This window comes from Triplophysa rosa, linkage group LG15 (genome assembly GCF_024868665.1).
Source record: "Triplophysa rosa linkage group LG15, Trosa_1v2, whole genome shotgun sequence".
In the NCBI taxonomy this organism is placed as follows: Eukaryota; Metazoa; Chordata; class Actinopteri; order Cypriniformes; family Nemacheilidae; genus Triplophysa; species Triplophysa rosa.
Window position 1 is genome coordinate 23,432,962 of NC_079904.1, and position 22,093 is coordinate 23,455,054.

General features: G+C 38.3%; 2 protein-coding genes across 6 annotated transcripts; one reads left to right on the forward strand and one right to left on the reverse strand.

Moving 5' to 3' along the window:
• Nucleotides 1–521: 521 nt before the first annotated feature.
• ankrd6b (ankyrin repeat domain 6b) lies at nucleotides 522–13,282 on the reverse strand. Of its 3 annotated transcripts, XM_057352734.1 has the most exons (17): nucleotides 13,114–13,282; nucleotides 7,935–8,200; nucleotides 7,737–7,835; nucleotides 5,787–5,885; nucleotides 5,524–5,622; nucleotides 5,319–5,417; nucleotides 5,138–5,236; nucleotides 4,948–5,046; nucleotides 4,712–4,789; nucleotides 4,520–4,618; nucleotides 4,317–4,436; nucleotides 4,079–4,234; nucleotides 3,620–3,772; nucleotides 3,432–3,545; nucleotides 2,172–2,241; nucleotides 1,950–2,087; nucleotides 522–1,798 (listed from the first exon to the last, which is right to left on the reverse strand). In XM_057352734.1, the coding sequence occupies exons 2-17, from the start codon at nucleotides 8,058–8,060 to the stop codon at nucleotides 1,401–1,403; spliced, it is 2,046 nt and encodes a 681-aa protein (XP_057208717.1). In that variant the 5' UTR covers nucleotides 8,061–8,200; nucleotides 13,114–13,282; the 3' UTR covers nucleotides 522–1,400. The 3 variants fall into 3 exon arrangements, with proteins under 3 accessions (XP_057208717.1, XP_057208716.1, XP_057208718.1); XM_057352733.1 differs by having other exon boundaries at nucleotides 1,950–2,241; XM_057352735.1 differs by lacking the exon at nucleotides 4,317–4,436 and having other exon boundaries at nucleotides 1,950–2,241.
• On the forward strand, nucleotides 12,988–21,941 carry ube2j1 (ubiquitin-conjugating enzyme E2, J1). Of its 3 annotated transcripts, XR_008964404.1 has the most exons (9): nucleotides 14,266–14,467; nucleotides 15,072–15,145; nucleotides 15,321–15,452; nucleotides 15,706–15,790; nucleotides 16,183–16,288; nucleotides 18,785–18,914; nucleotides 20,333–20,431; nucleotides 20,511–20,975; nucleotides 21,112–21,941. XR_008964404.1 is itself a non-coding variant. In XM_057352737.1 (8 exons), exons 2-8 carry the CDS (start codon nucleotides 15,086–15,088, stop codon nucleotides 20,781–20,783), a joined length of 885 nt encoding a protein of 294 aa, XP_057208720.1. In that variant the 5' UTR covers nucleotides 12,988–13,093; nucleotides 15,072–15,085; the 3' UTR covers nucleotides 20,784–21,941. The 3 variants fall into 3 exon arrangements, 2 of the variants coding, with proteins under 2 accessions (XP_057208720.1, XP_057208719.1); XM_057352737.1 differs by lacking the exon at nucleotides 14,266–14,467 and adding an exon at nucleotides 12,988–13,093 and having other exon boundaries at nucleotides 20,511–21,941; XM_057352736.1 differs by having other exon boundaries at nucleotides 20,511–21,941.
• Nucleotides 21,942–22,093: the final 152 nt, after the last annotated feature.

Genomic DNA, 22,093 nt, shown 5'->3' on the forward strand with positions numbered 1-22,093 from the left:
CCAAAGGAATTGATGTTTTAGCATTGTTTAACTGAATATTTTCTTGGTTTAATTAAAATGTTAAGTTTAAGATCATAAGTCTTTACTTGGGGGGCCGCAAAGCGATGCACTCTACACAAAGGGGGCCTTACAACAAAAACGTTGGAGAACCACTGCTATACACAATAACGTCTCAGTCATGTAACTAACATTACTGGTGTGCATCTCGAGACAAAACAATGGCACTGATATATTTTAAGATATCTCTGGGCAAGTTATATTCAGTTAAGACAGGTCACACATTCATTTTAGTCTGGGACGAAACCGGGCCAAAGTTTCTCATTTCTATGTAAACCAACTCTGAGTTCAAGGTTTAACCTAGAGTTGGTTCAACCTCCTTATTGAAACGGGCCGATCAGATCGGCTGAGCAAGCTTGACTAACATGACCCGCCAGAAATAACACTATACACTTGATTTTAGATGAAAAGGACAGCCGTCCATCCATTAGTCACTTTTTATAGATGAATTGTACACAAATGTATTATTCTGTTATTAAAAAAGATTTATTAAACAAATTTTTACATACACTTGTATGACTTCGTCGTCTATTTTCTCAGGACAGACACAATATTTTCAATTCCTTTAACAACTGTAAACTGCTGTTGTCTAGTAGATGCAAATGTACAGTAAAAAAACAACAACAACATGTTAAAATGATGTATTATGCGTTAGATGGACATTTAACATTGTGTGGCGCTACAATGATACTCAAAAGTGATCTACACATATTACAGGTTCAGATTAAAGTAAAACCTTCTGTAAATTTAGAAAGTAAATCACAAAACTATAACATCCCCACAATATAGTGTTAAACAAGGGGATAAAATTGTGTGAAAAATCAAAAATATCTTGACTGATGCAAATAAATGTTCAATGTTAAATTAGATCACATTTACCTGTAATATCCTATTAAAAAAATCAACACGTGTCTACATAAAAACACATTTTCATGGCATGTAAATACACTTTTGCTACATTCAAACTGTTAAACATAAGATCTTTGATTTCTAGAATATGTATTTAATGTTTAAAAATGGCCAACATGTAAAAACCACAATAATACTTGTTAATATCACAGTGATGTGATGCGTTTTGTCTCAGTCTCTGACCAAATGAAAATATTACTGCACCAGAATAATGGAGTGGAAACACATAACCAGGAACATTTACTCAATATCTGAAGCTATGAAAGATTCAAACAGTGTCATTTGACTATGAAATCACTGACGGCAAATGTTGAAGAATCAGAAATGTTTGATCACAGAAGATTATAAACACATCTTTGGCAGTGACACATTGACGCAGGTCTGCAAACACAAATGTTCAGTGACGGTCAGTGGTTTGAGTTGTTAGTTGTTATTTATGAGCTCTCCTCTTGTTTGTTAGTCCTCAGCAGGTTGAGTTCATCTTCCAGGTGTTTGATTCTGTCAATCAAAGCGTCTCTGTCAGCTCGAGCTCTCTGATTGGCCAGCCAGCGTGCTTCCTCTATCTTCCTCTCGTACCAGCGCTCCATCTGCAGAGTCACCGCCTCAAAAAAATACTGCGTCACCTCCAGCGTGCCTCCTCTTGAGATCTGTGTGTCGTGTTTGGTCTTTGCTCTTTGTTGGGAACTTTTCTTCCTGTGATTGGGGAGAGGTCTCGTGGTCACATCTGAATCCCGCGCTTCATTCTGCGCTCTGTGAGGGTCACTGCATGCCCGAGAACTTCGCTTGGGCCGGACGATACACGCAGACTGATTCTCTGATGGCTGCTTGTCATCTTCAAAGACACAGAACAAGAATTTAGAAGACTGCTGCAAATATCATCGTTTTGGTGAATAAAAATATCAACTTCTTGTGAAAAACATTTTGGTTATGTGTGTGTGTGTGAGACAGACGGACAGAGATGAAGATGGAAGCGTGCGTCATACCCGATGACACGTCCACCTCAATCACATAGTAACCGGCGGATCCGTCGTCAGCACATGAGGTCGTGGCTGCAGTCCCGCCCCCCTCTTTCTCATCCGACTGGTTTGATTGACTGCTCAGAGCTCCGCCCCCGACAGCATCTGACACAGGTGTGTAAAAATGATGATCACAATCTGAACGCGTGTCACTCAGTGATGAAGAGCGGCGTAATGTAGTGTGGTCACCGGTGAGACGCGTCTCCAAACTTTGGATCTTGGAGAGACACCAGTTCTTCAGATCACTGACCACAGAATCCTGTTTACAGAACACAAGAGAGAGGACAAATAAGCCCATGCTAATATATGGCTCACTCTAACTGCAGGTACATCTCATGTCCATAGGGTGTATTTTGAATACATAGTCATCCATATAAATCATCAAGTAAAAAATGACCTTTAATCCAAAACACATTACATGGTGAAAATCCACGTTTCATTCAAAAAGAGGGTTTGTGTCACATAAAACAGGTTTTAGCTGTCAGATCAGAAGTTGCTCATTCAACTCTGTATTTAAGCATAAAAATAACCTCAACCAAAAATGTATTTAATAGTTTTGCCCTTCAAAAATACAGTTTTCATCGCGATATTTCTTATTTTATGTGTGTCCGAGAAATAACTGTCAACTCTGTTACCCACTAGGTAAACCTCTCTCAAAAAGGAACGGATTGTCCCAATCTCCCACAATTTGCATTTTGTGATGTCATAGAAAGTCCTCTCTCTTTACCTAAATATTGGTTAAAATGGCAATCGTGTCAAGAGTGGATTAATTAACTGTCAACACTGTTACGCAAAGATTTTTTATTTTGTTAAGAAATTCTGAGTAAAACGTGTGTGTATGAAAATGTATTTCTAAATATATCATGTGCTCTGCAGTTCTTGGCTTCCATGTTGAGTATAGACCCAAAATGTTTTAAAAATGTCAACTATGTTACTGTCCACTGTGTTACTCAGTGAGGTAAAGGTAATAACTCCAAAACTAGGTATCCCTGAGATTGTTTAACAGAATAAGAGGATTATGTAAGGTCATGCTTGTGTTTTAAGGGGGAATCTAATTTTTTCAAGACCGGCAATTAAAGAATGACCCATATGTGGAAATATGAGCAATCACACTACAGCAGATATGAAAAGATTATGTCTGAAACTTTCAGCTTTGATAAAGAAGGTTTAACTGAAACATTCTACTTGAAAGTATATTTGTGTGAAAATACATATTTGTAATGTTACTGTGCTTTGACAATGTAAAGACTCATTATAGCATATTAATAAAGACATTAGAATCTGAATGTGATTCTGGACGTTTAAGTTATTTGATCAGTTGATGAAGGTTTCAAACAGCTCGTCTGTTTTCAATCATTTTATCTGAAAACTAAAAGGAAGTGGGTTTAAGTGTTTTCTTGCTTGGACAGCTCTTGTCATTTGGGTTTGTGTAGATGTGATGAATGTTACCCGTCTCTTGTCTCCTTCCAGTCGTTCCTGCGTGACTCTCTTGTCAATGCGATGTAAACACTGGATCCTCTCAGCAGAAACTCTCTCTGAAGTGATCTTATCAAGAGCTCTGATCTATCAAAATGGACGTGAAGAAAGAGATGTGGATGATGAAATAAGTCATGAGGTCGTGATGAGTTGTTTGGTACCTGATGTTTGTTGCTGCGGTCCAGTTTCCCCATCTTTGTGTTGATGAGCTGCTGGACTGTGTGAATCTCTGACTGCATTTCTTCTTTAGTGGCCGTGAGTTGATTCTCCAGTTTATTAATGAGAGGTTCACATCTGCAGCCGTTCAGCGGCGCCTGACGCACAAATCATTCACAAAATCATCACGCGTGTCACTCATTACTGACTAATAATGGCCATGTTTCACATGATCAAATGTTCCTTTGACTCTTCAACACTGACTTCTGTTTAAAAACTATTTTCTATCACTAAACCCTCACACGAACACTTACTTTCGTTTATTTCACTATTTTCATCCACACAAAACCTGATATTTTTGAAAATATCTGCTAATGTTGATTATATTTGAATTTGAAATCATCACGTTGGCCAATCAGAGCGAGCACACGTGAATGAATAATGAAGGCGTGAGAAGAGTTCACCTGCATGATTTTTCCGTCTTGATCTCTGTAAAGTGTGTAGAGCTGATAGGCTTTATAGTTGTGAGGAGCAGTCAATGGAAATGATCCGTCAGCTTTACTCTTCTTCTTAACATCACCGTGTTTGTGTCTTCTGATGAGAGCGTCTGATGGAGACACCTGTCAAACACACACATTTAACTCATCATCATCATCATCATCATCACCATCACGTCGAGTAATGAGTCATCTGCCAGTGTACCGTCTGTTTGACTTTATTCTCAAGGTTTTTGTTTGGTGTGTCTGTGGCACACATGCTGTCATTGTGCAGGAGAGAACCGTCACTGCCATGATGAGTGTCATTAGCTGGAGATTCACTGTCCTACACACACACAGATTTTCATTTGTAGGGAACTGTCCCTTTAAGAGCAGAATATGGTGGTGTATGGAGTTGAACGTCTCCACCTTTCTCTGTAACATGTCATCGCGCGGGACCGACTGCGCTCGACCTTCAGTCTTCATCTTGTCCCTCCTCTTCCTCACCGTCCGTCCTCGACTGAAGCTCTACACGTGAACACACACATCACATGTGTCAGCTGTGTCTGATTGATCAGACTGAATAATCATTCATTTTAAGATGGTTGTGCGAGTTCTTACCTGCGATGCTTTGGTTAACATCAGCGCCACCTCTGGATTGTTGTTTTCACGTGCCTGACCGAGAGCCGTCTCTGCCACCTTCACACAAACGAATCTCCATTAAGCAGAACAGACTAGATTAAATCGAAACTCTTATCTTGACGGTGGTTGGATTGTCTCGGCCGTGATGCGAAACCACATAGCGGTATAACAACGCGTGCAGTGTTTCAATCAGGTCCTGCGAGTGTGTTTCTTACATTGTTTTTGATGTGCGTGTCAGCCCCGGCCTCCAGTAACATCCGTACGGTCTTCCTGTGATTCAGAGCGGCTGCGATGTGTAAAGCCGTGTCACCCGCCTGCACATCACAGCAGCTTCATCATTACACAAACACTGACATCTTTAACACCGAAGGAACAGAGATGTGCAGATGCGAGAGAAAAACATACATGATTTCTTTCGGTCACTGAGCAGAAGACGGCGAGGAGCGCTCGGGTCACGTGTACGTGATTATACCGCGCGGACACGTGCAGACACGTGTCACCTGCCTGCCGCAAACACACACCAGAGAAGAATGAGAACAAACGAGGGAAAAGAAACACGAACAGAAAAGTCAGACGTGATGCTTACATTGTTTTTACTGTCAGGACGAGAACCGCCCAACAGCAGAACTTTAGAGCTCTGAGCGTGACCGTTCTGACACGCCAAATGAAGAGCTGAGTTTCCCGCCTGAGACACACGACATGATGACATCATCAGCGTTGTGCATTATACGTTCAAGGTTTTCTTTGTCGCATACACAGTTAAACACAACCCGTAGTGAAACACTGTAAACCTTGTTTTTAGCGTGAACGTTTGCTCCGGCCTTCACCAGCAGTTTGACGGACTGACTGAAGCCGTGCCACGCCGTCTCGTGTAACGCAGTGTTGCCATCCTGAAACACACAGAAAACACAACAACAACGAGTGACTTACTGAGCCTTCGGGACTCTAGAAATGATTATTAAATGAAATAGACGAGTGACTGTCACTCATGTACAGTCAATATCACGTGAATGCATGTGTGACAGGGAAATATTATATAGGTCAGTGTATTTACCTTGTCTTGTCGATCGAGCGCACACCCTTCCTGTACGAGAGCAGACATGACGTCGGTGTTTCCCAGCACCGCTGCTCTGTGTAACGCTGTCTGATCACACTGGAAACAACATATATCATAACATATGACTGAAACACTACAGAGGGCCAAAACAAACACTCACGTGGGGCTTAACTCAGCCAGAAAATGCAAACTCGCCCGTCTCGGATGTACGTGACACACACTAATCATTTGAAGTTCAAATCAAAAGCATTCATATTTTGAGCTTATTTGGTGAAATGATGACAACTAGTCACAAGACACAAACAGCCAATGAGATTTCAAGTTATCGACGTGTTGTCATATTTGAACTTGCTGCCCTGCTGTGCTTGTGCTTAGGATTTCTTTTCTCTCACAACTGTATTGTTTCGATGCATAAGACATTTATTAACCCACGAGAGTGATTTGACTGACATTTTGAGTCCAATGTATAAACATAACATGACTACAATTTTATATACAATTATTTGTTTGTGCTTAACTGAAGAAAGTCAAATATATCTGAGATGACAAATGAGGACATGATGACATTTTGAGTGAACTATGACATTCACTTCCTTAGTTGCATGTATAGACGGTTTCATCTAGGGCTGCAGCTATCGATTATTTTAGTCATCGAGTATTCTACTGATTTTCCATCGATTAATCGGGTATTCGGATAATAAGTACTTTTTCTTTATTAAAGAGCAACTCTAAATATACAAGAGAAAATAAGACAGGTCTCTTAAAATGAACTACTAATTTGTTTCCTTTTCAGAAAAATGAACATATTTATTGCTGAAATTGCATAAATTAATATCTGTGAGAACTAAACCCGTTTAGTACATTCCATTGCCATATTACATTCAGAATGCAAATTAATACAAATGTATAAATAAGAAACATTAATAAAAATAGAAAGAATAATTTCAAAGGTAAACAACTAACTTCAGCTCATGCATGAAGCATTTAGTTAATCTAAATTAGTTTTAGTTGTTTTTTACTATTAAATAGTCATATATTTGTCCACATAAAATACCGAGTTAACCAGACTTTTATTTTGGCAGGTTGTCGGAAGACGCTTATTTTCACTCAAACAATAAAATGTTCTGAAATAAACTCTCAGAGCAACTCTGGAGATGAAGTTCATGTCCTCATAAAGTGCAGTTCATTCACTCAGACACGCAGAACAGACAGATGACGTGTGTAAATAACATGATTCGGCATCCACTAACGTTAGTCCGAATCTAGTTTGATGGACTCAATGCAGCCGGAAAACAAGTTTCACTCGCAAAATAGACTAAAACTAAGTAAAATAGCAGCTCACCATTTCAATAATCTCTCAGTTATTTATCAACATGAGAAACACGTGTGAACAGACTCAAATGCGTGTGTCTCACGGTGAATGCGTGAGACTTGAGAGCCCTGTAACATGAACAGAGTTTAGCGGGCTGTGCGTCAGTAATAACGGTCCGTGGGGAAACGCAGTGCTCCGTGTGTACTGTAGTTAAATGGATTAAACGAGGCTTCGAGGCAATAGAATTTGCCTCGATGATTTTTTGTATTTGAATTACTCGAGTTACTCGAGGAATCGTTTTATATCGGACGCACGCGCTGGGCCTGAAGTTAACTTCCGCTCTGTGTTTAGTTATAATCTAACAATTTATTTTAATGTTGATTATATTCATATTTTATAGCATATTAATTCAATTCAATCCACTCAACAGTAATAGATTCTTTGCAGAGGTCTGCACTATTTCTTTATGTTGTTGCTGCTTAAACGTCAATAAACTTCACAATGCTTCTCATATACTCATTAAAGTGAGTAACTGATGATGTGAACAATATTTCACACTCTTAAATCACGAGTGTCTCTACAACACATGCAACGTTTGCTTAGAAGAGGAACGGTCGGAAACGTTTTCTCCTCACGTCATCTTGAATGTCCAGATCACATCCGGCTGCCAGCAGAATCCTCACGACAGCAATGTGGCCTTTATATGCCGCCAGATGTAGAGGCGTCCTGCCGTTCTACAAACACACAACACACAGACACACGCCAAACACCAAACGCTATTATTCAAGGATGTATATCACATTAGTTGTCATGACTGAAATGTCATCACTCACCTTAGTGGTGGCTACTTTGGCCCCTTTATTGATGAGCTGGACCACATGATCGGCTCGGCCCTTGTGCGAGGCGACGAGGAGGCGCTCGGAGAGTGCTCGCACAGATGGAGCATCCTGCTGGCTCATGAATTAGACAAAACCCTGGGAAGAGGGGGAATGCTCGGGGTCAGCAGGAAGAAGCCCCTCGGCCGTGAGATGACATGAATGTGGGATCATAGATGTCCAGCTCGTGGAGGGATCTGACCCTCACGTCCGTTACTCAGGCCCTGGACGGGAAAAGGAAATGTGTACAACTGTGGAAACTGTCCGAACGGCGGCAACAAAGTGCGCGTCAATCCGGAAGTTAGTATTACACGGCAGTACTGTAATGGCACGTTTTAAGACATTAAAGAAGCATTCGAATAGGATGAAATACAGAGTTACAGCATAGTAGACTAGAGACCGAACGCTTTGCCTTCAAACCCCAGTCCATAAGTTCAAAGCGTAATGTGATTGATTTATGAGGTATATTGATGACCGCTAAAAAGGGACACAGAGGCAGCATGACAGTAAATCAGAGAAGAGCTGACACATGAGCAAGTGCAGACAAACCCACATCACATCAGTCACACAACCCCCATTCAAGACTGACAGATTCTTCACATACTGATACTACACACTCCAACCACGAGAAAACACAAAGAGTTTTACAATACTGGCCCGGAGAAAGAAAAAGATTCTTTACATGCTCAAGAAGTTTGTCTTCTTCAAAGCTCGCTGCACAAAAACATTCTGCATTTGTAGTTCACTTGGTTGCGTTTGCAGAGTAAAGGTCATGGAGAACACGCGTACTTATAAAATGCATCCATTGACCACGCTTTGGATAAAAGCATCTGCCAAACGCACAAGGGTCATTCTCACGAAACCACTGAAACATCATGGCAGACAGGGTTCTAGTGATAAAACATAATTCGGCAACACAAAAATGATCATCATTAACATAATTGTGTTCTCGATCTACCAAAGCATGATTTTAACATAGGAATGAATCGTCTGATTGCTTTTCTGATTACCGTAACACGTCTAGATTTGTCTGAGTGCATTATATGTTGTAATTAAACAAAGAAAAAGAGTCCAATTCAAATATTCTGAAAATAAAACAATTGGATGCTCTTCTAGATCAGTGCTTCTCAAACTGTGGGCCGTGGCCCCCTGGGGGGGGCCCCAAGATAGATCCAGGGGGCACAGATTTTGTGGCATTTTATGAAATATAGAAATTTATCAAATTTTATGCAATCAAACGTCAGAAGAATAAGACCACCAACCAAAAGAACTGATGTTCCAGAATTGTATAACTGAATATATTTTTTGATTAATTAAAATCCTTAAAGATTATATAAGTATTTATTTGGGGGGCCGCAAAGTGATGCACCCTACACAAAGGGGGCCTTAACAACAAAAAAGTTTGAGAAGCACTGTTCGAGATGTTATCAAATGACAAAAAACAACTGACAGATTATTCACGTATAATAAAACTGAAGAAATAGTGGAAGAAAGAAGTGTCCATAGCTGAGATTCTCATCATCCGTAACATATTTTTAAATGCTGTTTACACACACACAAATATGTTTACATGAAGTTTGATTTTATGTGAAGAAACACATCTGCCAGTATATTTTATATTTTAGTATTCTAAAACCTCGGAGTTTAAAAAATGTATAATTTACTATTTAAATATACTTAATTAATGTCTTATTACGTATGATTAATAAAAACTTGCTTAGGCATCACGGTTTCTTTTTTTTTTCTCCAGCGAAACATGCTACGGGATTGACGCGGTTTGAAATGGTTACGGTGATGAGAATTTTTTGTTGGTTATTGTTTTAAACATACCTTGTTTTTAATGTATAAAAACGAAATGCGTCGATGCGAGTGTTTTTAAGAAAATATTTGACATCTTAAAACCAAGATTTCACGAGAATCCCCCACAAATATCTCTTTACCATCCTAAGCATCTCTATGAGCTCATATGTTCAGTTTGTCCATTAAACGCACTGGACTCATCTGGACTCAAACCGGTAATCAGATTCCACACCACAAATAATATGAACCTAAAAGCCTTTTATTGTCCACAGAGACTGAAAAAGGCTCACAGCGTGAAAGCCTACTTATCAAATGTAATCCTCATGACATCATCTCTGACAAAACTACTGTAAATACCTTCTCAAAAAGGACTACTTCAAAGAAACATGTCGTTCATCTCATTTCTCTTGCCTAACCGTAAGAGTTAACCGAATCAAACTGCTTTGAGTTCACCATCCACTAGAAAAAGGAAGTGTTTTAAGACAACCGTGAGGAGACCAATGACAAGAAAGTGAAAAAACTAAAAGACAGATGAACGGAATGTCATGCGGAATCATATTGATTTACTGCATAAAAATGATTAAGTCAACATGTTTCTGTTAAAGAGAATATAGGTCATTTCCAACCGTCATATTGTAAAACAATGAGATGTATTCTGAAGAAAATCTAAACAATTTACACAACAAAGATAATGTCTGTCCTGAAGATCTGTATCTAAATGACAAAGTGATGTTCTACGTCCAGATGTTTGTGTGTAATAAAAGTGTCCTGCGCGTTTCAGCAGATCGGTGTCATGTTTTATCTCTGTGAAAGAGGGGGGGGGGGGTGTAGACATCATTTCCCTGTTTGAAACCTTATCCAGAAATCTGTTCGTCATAATCCTTTTCTCCTCATGGCGACGTACAGCAAGAGTTTCACTTTTCAGCTCTATTCAGAGGATTGGAAGCGGAACTCAGTCAAGAGATGGCGCCAGAAAGAGCGTGGTGTGCACATACATCACATCTATCAAATGATCCTGACATTATCAACAATATAACCATCAAACACACCGATCATATTACAAAAACAAAGACATGAGAAACTATATTTTGCTTTATTTATATACAACAAGGATTTTATGGTGGTTGATCATTGAATTCGCTTTATATGAATCCCCATCACGAGCAGCTATCTAGAATCTAGAATTTGATTCGTGCTTTCTCTTCAGCACACCATTTGAAGTCTTTTATAGTTAAAAATGAACACTTGACACTGATTTTCACTACATTCCTGAAAAAAAATGACGCATAAACATGTGTACCTGAATGCGGTTTAAATGACGGCAGATATGGTTATATGATCTGTACTTGAGATGACCAATACTAGAAACAATCCAGACATAAGAATGATATCACCACACCCTCTCTCTCTCTCTGAGCCCTTCATCACACAAAGACTTACGAAAGAAACACTAGAGAAAGAACTGTCCTCAGAACAACTGATAATGATAAAATGCTCATTTCAACCAATTAAAACCAAACTAAACGTCTACTCATCTTCCACACATCAGACACAGTCTCTCTGCTATCCGCAGCAACCTAAAACTTTGACTGCAAGATGTAAACACTGGTCCAGAAGCACTTCAGGTTTCAGTTTTTATTTCTTTTTTAAATCTCACATACATAATTAAAACTTGAAGATATTCGTTTGACATTTTTATTCGGTAAAAAATGTTCTGTTATTTGTATTTCGTTCAACCGCTGCTTAGTGTTAATAAACAACTTCAACAGGAAGTTCTTCTGGACCAGCGTTAGGTCAGCGTTGTTTACATCATCCAAAGTGGTCTATACATAACTTTCTGACATTTTTTAAGTATTTCGTCATTGCAAACTATTGCGGTATGCATATTTCGTTAATTTCGATATATTGCGCCGCCCTACTTGAAACGCTTCTAGATTTTATTATAAGCGGAAATTGGTGGAATCAAGTCAAGTACATTAGTAGGTATAATCTCGTATTTTAGTCATTTTTTGTTTGTGAAAGACTGGGCTAGGGTCTTATAACTAGACTAAAATAAACAGAGCGATGTTATTTATATAGTAATATATCTTTAATATAATTCTGCATAAATATTAAACATTTTCCGGTAGGAGTAATGTTGAGGTTTGGTTTAGCCTGTTGTCATTTACTAGTTCGCCCAAAAATGAAAATTCTGTCATCATTTACTCACCCTTATGTAATTTCATACCTGTATAAATTAATTTGTTGCGATGAACGCAAAGAAAGATATTTGGAAGAATGTTAGTAATTTTCAGTACCGGGACATCATTGACTAGGAAGAATTGAATGGTAGTCAAAGTTGCCCGAGAACTCTTTGTTTTCCTAAATTCTTCAAAATATCTCATTGTGTGTTCAACGGAACAAAAAAATACACTGTTTTTTTTCCTACTATGGTAGTGGATGATGTCCCAGAACTGAAAATTGCTAACATTCTACCAAATATCTTTCTCTGTGTTCATTGGAACATAGAAATGTATACAGGTTTGAAACAACAGGAGGGCGAGTAAATGATGACAGACTTTTCATTTTTGGATGAACTATCCCTTTTGTAAAAAACAACAGATACATAACATAACAAAAACATAACAAACAATGTCTTAATGTAGTTTGTTTTGGGTCTTTTTCCAGATGTATTATTGTTCTTGTTCCCATTCAGTCAAAAACACTCCACCAATAGAACCCACAGACACCATTATAGTTTCCATTAAAACCAATATAACTCCCATTTTAACCAATAAATCCATTAGAAACTTTCAGATTGTTTCTGTTGAAAATCTATACGAATATTATTTGGAATATATTTATCTGTTAAATAGTATATCTTGTGACTTGTAACCAAAAGTGAGCAAAACTTCACAAAACCGAAAAAAATTCCTTTTGGGGACCTCCATATCTGAAAAAACGTATACTTCATAAATAAATAAAGCCTGTAAAATAATTTAATTGTAAAAATACATCGTTTTCTTTAAGGGGTAGAGTGTGGGTTAGGTTATAGCGTTTATAACTAGCTGTGTATAACAGAAATAATATGGAATGTCCTCATTTAGACAGAAAAATAAACGTGTGCGCGCGCGCGCGCGAGAGAGAGCGCCACATTCTTCAGGAGGATTTTCAAGTGCTATAGCAACCACACACACACTTTATTTAAATGATCTCTATTAAATCAAACCAGCGCCTCACACACACTGCACACAGTCATTAAAGCGTCAAAAACACGGCGGTTAACCCAGCTAAGCATGGATAATACAATACAAACCAGTCCAAACTCTGTGACTACGGTAAGAAAAATATAACTTACACTCAGACGAGATTCACGTAAGCGCCTCGTTTTCAATCGGTTAAACGGCTTTATCCTGAAACTGCTTTGAATCGTGAAATACCCGCGTGGGAACAGGGCAGCGGTTGATAAACATGATCCAAACTGCGCAATGAGCTGAGTGTGTGTGTGTGCGTGCGTGCGTGTGTGTGCCATCCAGCGGCAGTCAGAGACACTTCACTAACTACTATGACGAAGGCTTGGCTCATGAATACTAATTAGGTGACAACCCACTACAGTCAACGCAGTTCACGCTACTACGGTGAAGGCGTGGCTTATGAATATTCATCAGGCGATACTGAACTTGATTGGCCACACTTGTGGCGCGTCCGTCATATTAAACACCCAAGGAATAAACCCAAATTTATTATGATATAAGATGGATAAAACAATAAACATTAACATACAAATGAAGTAAGGGAATATGGGAATATAAACAACTAATATGATTTACAAGCATCTTTCAAATTACCTTCTGATTGTTCGAAGATACTGCTCTGTGGCCGAGTGAGGGCGCTATGTTTCTATGGCAATTTCTCTAAACTCAAAAGAAGCTTGGATGCGGGAAAACACTACAAGGATGATAATAAGGCAAGATTGTTTATATGATTGTATTCTTTTGAACCAGTTACACCAATTAAATATAATCATTATAATAGAACAAAGTGTTGGTATTATTATCTTGCTAAGTTAGATACTTAGGGAATAGTGAACGAGTGAGCAATGTTAGACGCAGAACTTTAACTCCACTCAACTCCATACAATGAAGACCCTTATTTCATATATTTAAAAAATAAAACGATCCAGAGGGATTGTCAACTTTAACTTTCGTGAAATAAATGCAAATTAAGGTAAATCCAGAGAGTTATTCATATACCCCAATAACATATTAGCTTTCAATAAACATGAGAAATGTCAAACGTATTACAGAATTAAGTGTGTTTCTATTGAGCCTTTGCTAAAACAAATAGAATGTGATTGACACCGTGCTGAAAAAACAAATATTAATCAGGTGGTGTGGGATTGACTCTGTGTGATTTGAATAGGTTTTACATACAGCTCGCTGCATAAAAGCACAGGACAGGGTGCGGCGATTACGTCACATCGCTTGTTCGTCTGCAGGGCACCAATAAAGTTGCGCGATTCAAAATGTGCTTATACTTCCTGTTTTCATTCTTCATGTGACATTTGAGCAAACTCGTCTCGAAAGAAGTAAAAAAGCCTTCGGTAGCGCCACGTCAGGATTACAGCTGTAGATAAACACCTGTCGAATCTTAACCGAACGACACAAACACATCAAGCGTCATGGAGAGCAAATATAATCTGAAGAGTCCAGGTATGACAAGAACACACACTTTAAACATCACTCATACACCTTTAATGTCACGAGTCCTGTCAGTTCCTATAGTACCATAATGTTAGTCACATCCTTCATATACTGTACACATATCAACACACTCGAGAGCACTTTTTATTTTTACATTCCTCGTTGTCTAAATTCATCTGAGCACCCAGAGGACAGATGTTATAAAAGCCTTGACACAAAATCAGCATTCTCTTTTTTTCTAAGATGTGTCGTTGTTTTTGTTTGAGGATCAGTTTGACACGTGCGATGAGAAATCATAATAGTGAGGTGTGTGTATCTCTACATTATGTACAATCTTGAGGAGCACATAACTTTTTAATACCCGATGTCTCTGAGACCCCAAACATATGTTATCAAGTTTTGCGAATAAAATGTTAGAAGATTAGGAAAAAGCCATAAAGAATCAAACTGTTTTGTACATATTTCTGAGCTATTGGGGGCATGACGTTTGTCACGTGTTTATCTGTGTTTTTGGATTCAGTTAATGCTAACGAGAGTACTTGGCTTACAGTAAATGAAATATTTTCTGTGAAAATAAGAAGCTGTTGTTTGTGTGTTTTTCTCGGTTTATTAGCTGTAAAGAGGTTGATGAAAGAGGCTGCGGAGCTCCGGGAGCCAACAGAACATTATCACGCCCAACCACTGGAGGTGTATCCTTATGCACTAATTCTAACTCAAAACATTTAGCAAATACTATCTAAAATACATATCATTGCTTTTAAAATGCATTAACATGTGATGTAGAATGTGAATCACAGATGATGATGCTGTGAGGTTTTGGATCAGAGTTTTGCTCATGATGTTATTGATCTGTTTCGTACAGGATAACCTGTTTGAATGGCACTTCTCCGTCAGAGGACCTCCAGACTCCGACTTTGATGGTGGAGTCTATCACGGTCGGATCGTGCTTCCCGCTGAATACCCCATGAAGCCCCCCAGCATCATTCTTCTCACTGTAAGACATGAAATTAATAATAAAATAATTCAACAGAATATGGCCGCAAACATGCACAGTCTCATAGGAATGAGAAATAGAAACAAGGGTCACTGTAGAACTGGGAAATCTAGTATAAACTGAAATGAAAAAGCAAAATAAAATTGATGAACTCCTATAGATTTTTATTTTCCGCTGATAGTTTGTTGCAGTCCTTCACTGTTTCTGTCTGAATGGATGTGTTAGCTAATATAAAATGTTCTCTTATCCTCAGCCCAATGGAAGGTTTGAAGTTGGGAAGAAGATCTGTCTTAGTATTTCTGGCCACCATCCAGAGACATGGCAGCCGTCATGGAGCAGTGTGTATCTCTACTTCATCTCTCGATCTACATTTGCATGAAAGCAACTGACTCTGAAAATGAAACCATTATCCAAAGCCAAATGACTTTTTTAGAACATGCAAATGAAAATGACTCACAGTTCGGTGGTTTATTGACTTGAAACTGATTCATTACAAAAATTAATGCATGTCAATGTTCAAATCTCAAAAGTACTTCTAGATGCAGGTAATAAATATCGTCACGATTGCAAAAAATATGTAAAGGTCCTAAAAATAGGAGTCATGTAACATTATTCCTTATTTTTCAAATGTGAAGCACATATACACAGCAAAACACAAGAGTCACAGAGCAACATGCATTGTTCAGTTTCCCCCGTATCCAGTATCAAGCCATGTGTTTTTCTGTGTCAGTTCGTACAGCATTGATAGCGATCATTGGATTCATGCCAACTAAAGGAGAAGGAGCGATCGGATCTTTGGATTACACTCCTGAGGAGAGAAGAGCCCTCGCCAAAAAGTAAGAAAATCCCTTCAGTCACCCCATCAGTCTTCTGTTATTCTTTCTTCTCTCGCTTTTCTAACATGTCAATTCAAAGCCTTATTTTATCATTTGTTAACATCAGATTAGTAACACATGAAAACAGCGTGCTGCTTGAATACTTTTGAATAAAAGATTAAACTGAAGAAATGAGGTGGAAAACCCATCCATCTATTCATCCATCCAGGTGGTGAGGTGGAACAGTTCAATTATAAATCTGACAACAAACTACAACAGCATTTCATCCCAGAGAGAGAGATAAACCTGAGAAGTTCCAGAATAACCAATGGGGCTGTGAATATTGAGAAGAAGTGCGGGCCAAACACCAAACCTTGAGGGTTACCTTAATTTTGTTGTGAGTTTAAACTAAGTTAAAACTGAAATAAGAATTTCCCTGCAGAGTAACTTAAGTACTGTCTATCCCATTAGATTGACTCACATCCCCTGGGTTTAAGACAGATTTTAAACCATCATTTAAATGAGAAAATCCATCTGTAATGCACTGCTTAGTGGTTGTCCTGCATCATCAATAAACAAACTACAGTTAGTTCAGAACGCAGCTGCCAGAGTTCTAACCAGGTCCAGAAAATACCATCACATAACCCCAATGTTATCAACCCTTCACTGGTTACCCATTAAGTATCGTATTGACTTTAAAGTTCTTTTAATAACTTATAAAGCCTTAAACGGTTTAGCCCCTACCTACATAACAGAGCTTCTACCACACTACAACCCATCACGCTCTCTAAGATCTCAAAACTCCAGACTTTTGATAACACCTAGAATAACTAAATCCACCAAAGGGGGCGGAGCTTTCTCATACGTAGCACCTAACCTCTGGAATAGCATTCCCGATACTATTCCAGGGTCAGACACACTCTCCCAATTTAATTCTAGATTAAAGACACATCTTTTCAGCCAAGCATTCACTTAATGGAAAATATGCTAAATAAACCACCGGGAGCCTGCATATATTAGATATTATTTACTAGAATAATCTTGATTGTTCTATAAACACCATGAGCTGTGCTGTGTTTGACCTTTTTTTAGTGTTTTTCTTATTTTCTCCTGTAAAGCTGCTTTGGAACTATGCACATTGTGAAAAGCGCTATATAAATCAAATTGAGTTGAATTGAATCTGAATGTTGCAGTAGCAGCTTCGCCTAGTAGAGAACAAAGAGCTACAAACTACACCATAAGGGGGTTTTCTGCAACATCCCTATTAAGAGTTTATTAGCACATCGGGATTGATGTGAAGGTTTCCCCCTCACATTTTTACATCTACTGCAAACTGCTGGTGTGCCTGGGGAAAACAAAGCCTAGGCATCATGCTATCATGTTATGTCTTGCATCAAGCCTTGATGAACATTACACAGACAGCTTTCCCATCTCTTCTGGGATTTACATCCCAACTTCATCTGACCAAGCCATACTGATATTGTGCATTGATGTATTAACAGGAGTTGTGAGATGGACGCTGCCACATAAAAATTTTATGTACAAAATGTTGCTGAGCCTGATTATGTATTGTTAAAATGTTCCATACAAATGGAATGTAATTCTTTCTTGTGTTTATGGTAAAGAAAGTGATTGTGAAAAACAGTTAGCTTTAATGATTTTGAACAAACTTGTTACTTTACTACTTTTCGCTTGTAACATTTTGGGTTTGTTTGGCAACAGTTGGTGTAATATGAAACCTTTACTGTATGAGATTTGGAGTTTAGATGCTGTTCGGTAGTGAAACTCTCTCATTGTGTGAAAATCTCATGGCACTCCAGAGATCAGGATGTGTTTATTGAGTCCAGCTGATCCATCATGATGACATGTGCGGGCCTGTAGAGTCCTTTAGATAGAAATACATCTGAAATCAGAAGGAGATGTGTGACAGATCTCTGTTCTCAGTAATGAATCTCTTATCAACACATCCTAATTAAACACCCCCCCCCACACACACACACACACACACATACCAACACATCAAACACACATTTGTGTGTGTCAACATCACTGACTTCTCAATCATCAACCTGCCATCCAAACATCAGCTCAACTACATCTTTATATACTTATTAGATGTTTATGGATGGGTATTTTGTCCTCAATGCTGATTTTAAAGATTTGTTTAACACAGTCATGTAAATATATACTGTATATATACAGTATATTATAGTTGAAAAAAAAACTTCCTCTTATGAGCGTTGCAATGTCAGCTTTGGGGGGGGGGGCTTGTCTTTTACCCAGACACCTGTTACTACACATGAATTTCCAAGGTCATGATCAGATCTTTATTAAATCCTAATTTTACTATGGTCTGTGTGAATACTCAGTTCTGATTGGCCGGAAGGTGTGCATTAAAACCGTTTAATGCACGGGTAGTTCCAGAATGTGATGGAGATTATTAGCTTGTACGTATCTGTCAGGGGTTGTTGATGTGCGGTTGTGTTCATGTGTGTGTGTGTGTGTGTGTATGTGTAGGTCTCAGGACTTCTGTTGTGAGGTGTGTGGCAGCTGTATGCGCACTGCTCTGCAGGCTCTCTCTCCTGACAGTGACCTTCGACCCGCTGACCGTCAGGCACACAGACTAGCCCAGCAGATCAACTTTAAGGTGGAAAACAAACATTTTTTCACTATTTACAACAGATCTTTATTAAATAATCTTTTATTTATGCAGCAAGTTTGTGCATCAAAACAATCTCTTTCCTGATTAAAAAATTAACCCAGTTTTCAAAAGTCAACAAATTTACGACACCTGAATATCAGTAATGTTACACTAATATAATGAAATATGTAAAAAAAAAAAAAAATTCCTCCAGCATATTTTATAATTACCCAAAAATCAAACATTATATAGTTCATCTCTTACACACGTTATCTCATCTGTCAAAAACGTCGTCTGACTGTTGGCTGGAATATTAGAAATAAAAACAAATATAAATGATTGACTAAAATAAAATCCGTTTGTCATACACTGTTGAGTCAACTTAAAATAAGGCAACCTATCGCAAACACTTTTGACTTAAGTCCACTCAACTCAAAAGCTGTCACAACATAAAAAGTCAAGTTTTGTGAATAACAGAACAAAATGTTTTTAGTTGACTCAACATGAATAGAGCAGATAAGTTGATTATTTGTTTATTACTTCAATTGTATATATTTTCTGCTTTAGATAGACCAAAGCTTTGATCAAATAACTTTAGTTTGTGTTGAATGCATTTGTGTCACTGTGTCATGCACTTGCAACTCAACACTGAACATGTCTGTCAATCATGATAAAAATCAACAAACGTCATTCACAAAAAAAACTCTAAGCACAACAGATAACTGCAGTGACAACAACAATAAAACATAAATAAAGCGAGCGAAACCCAAACACTAATCTTTAAAAGAAAAAGAAATAAATAACCATTGAATTGAACATTCTGCAATGCATGCTGGGAACTTTCAAACTCTTGCAATACTGTTTGTTCAGGTTACACGGTTTTGCAAGTTGGGCAAACTTTTCGACACGTTTTGGACAAACCAAACAAAATAATCTTCGTTAGGAACACCTTTAGCCTAATCTTGTTCAGCATGTGGCCAAACAATAGATTGATTTCTTCAACTAAAACTTCTTTGTTCAAGTTACCTACCTACAAGTTATTACCTTATATTAGAGGTCTGCACGGGCTTTAAACGAAACGCAAACTATGTATAGCCTATATTTTTTATATATATTATTTAATAATTTTAATCTATATTATATTTTTTACAAAGACAAACCCAACCCCAACCCGAGGCTATTCATTAAACATTAACCCGAAACCCGAGAGTCTTTCGGGACCCGTCGGGCTCGGGTCGGGTAGCAGACCTCTACCTTATACACAGTAATAGCTACAACTAAATGACCATGATCGGTGAGAACAACAAATAGGTAATTCATTTCTTAACACATGACAACCATTTCTTTTGCTTGCATAATAATAACACTTTCTGTCAGAACGAGTTGTGCAGGTGTATGATGACAGGTGTTGTGTGTGTGATCAGGCTGAATCCAGTTCAGACAGTGGCGGTGCATCGGCAGCTTCCAGTCAAGCTGAACAGCACAGCAGCAGCGGATCCACCGCAGACGACAGAGCTGAGCAGGTGACACAGCGATCATCACGTCCTCTTCACGCTCATGTTTCCAGCCTGTTCATAATAACCGTTGGTCTTTCTTCTTCAGTCTGGATCAACCTCTGTGGCTCCTCAGAGCTCAGCTGAAGGTCCGTCGTCTTCAGGTGCGCCGAGTCCACGGCAGAGACGCACACAGAACCACCAGACCCAGTCCCCGAGATACCCCGCCTTTACAGCATCACCCGTCGCCCAGCAACCTCCACAGGACACCGGTCACACGGGCTCGGTCGTCCTGATCGTCCTCCTCACGCTCGCTCTCGCTGCGCTCATCTTCCGCAGAATCTATCTGGCCAATGAGTATAAGTTTGATTATGAGCTGTGAACTGTGGACCTGCTCATCATCTGACTGTCTGTCCTGCGTTCATCTCCCCTTAGCACTCCACAGCTTCATATATGGCATAAAAGGGTCTTTAACATAACCAGGAAAGGTTTAGTTAAAGCCGGCCCCCCCCCAAAAAAAGCTTTTATATTCTGCATATAGAAAATTAAAGGACCATTCGGTTTTTTTTGCTTCGTGACATTAGCATCATTTTGGTTTGATGACGGTTAAACTCACAATTCCGACATCAAAATTACATCATTTAAACATCAAAATGAGTTAAAAATCATTTATTCTTCCACATGTGAAGATATTTTGAGAAATGTCTCAGTGGTTTTGTGTTCATACAATGGATGCAATGGGGTTCAGTGTTGTTTGGTTATCAACATTCTTCAAAAATATCTTCTTCTGTGCACATTACTAAATTGTCCTTACTGAGGTCAAAAAAATATTGCTATGTTACTCAAAGCACATAATTGTTCTAGCATATTTGTTGGATTTTAATCAAAAGGAAAAATGTCTGCACAAGACATGTTAGAATACGAAACAACACAGCAAAGTGAGACATCTTGTTGTTTGTCATCAAAATAATTTCGGGAAATGATTCAATTTCGCTTTTTTTTGTGAAATCTGAGGTCTGTCCACAAGTATATTAGTGTGTGAGACTGCTGTTTCCATTTACCAGAAATACTTTTATAAGAATCATAGTTCCAGTTTCAGTGTGCAACATTTACTCTCAGCCTGATTTAAATATATAACTCAAATCTGTAAACTAATGAACAGAATGAAACATTTAAACACTGTATTCATGTAGACGTGTGGTTGTTATATTTTACTTAAACACTTGCTAAAGCGCTCTGTACAGCTGGTTGGTGCATATTTTTTGGAACTAGTTTGAAACTTTCAAAATGTTTTTATTTCACAGGTAGATCTTAAAGTTTTTAAACTGATGTCAAGTAAGCTGATAGATGTGGTAATGTTGTAGACTTAAAAAAATCTGTTACACCTAAAAACATCCTAGTAAGGACCTATCACTTGATGCTTTTTCTGTAGATGACCTAATGCTTAAATGGCCATATACTGCAATAAATGTGATATATATATATATATGTGTGTGTGTAATATATACTGGGTCAAATAATGAAATAAAGCAGAAATCTGTACAAAATATAGTTTGTCATTTAATATTAGCCTCTTAAATGACTTTTTCTGTGTTTGAACATTTAGAACATCAAAGAAAAAAACATGTTTGGACTGGGTGTTGTGGGATTTTATTTTATTTGTCGTAAAACATTTATTTTCGTAAATGGGAA

Excerpts from the sequence above, each read along its gene's own strand:
- ankrd6b (XM_057352733.1), bottom strand. The coding sequence starts at position 8,060 with ATGAGCCAGCAGGATGCTCCATCTGTGCGAGCACTCTCCGAGCGCCTC. Across the intron at positions 5,623-5,786 it reads CGCTCGATCGACAAGACAAG|GATGGCAACACTGCGTTACA; the intron begins GTAAATACACTG and ends TGTGTGTTTCAG. Across the intron at positions 3,546-3,619 it reads ACCGCAGCAACAAACATCAG|ATCAGAGCTCTTGATAAGAT; the intron begins GTACCAAACAAC and ends CCATTTTGATAG.
- ube2j1 (XM_057352736.1), top strand. The coding sequence starts at position 14,437 with ATGGAGAGCAAATATAATCTGAAGAGTCCAG. Across the intron at positions 14,468-15,071 it reads ATATAATCTGAAGAGTCCAG|CTGTAAAGAGGTTGATGAAA; the intron begins GTATGACAAGAA and ends TCGGTTTATTAG. Across the intron at positions 15,791-16,182 it reads ATGGCAGCCGTCATGGAGCA|TTCGTACAGCATTGATAGCG; the intron begins GTGTGTATCTCT and ends TTTCTGTGTCAG.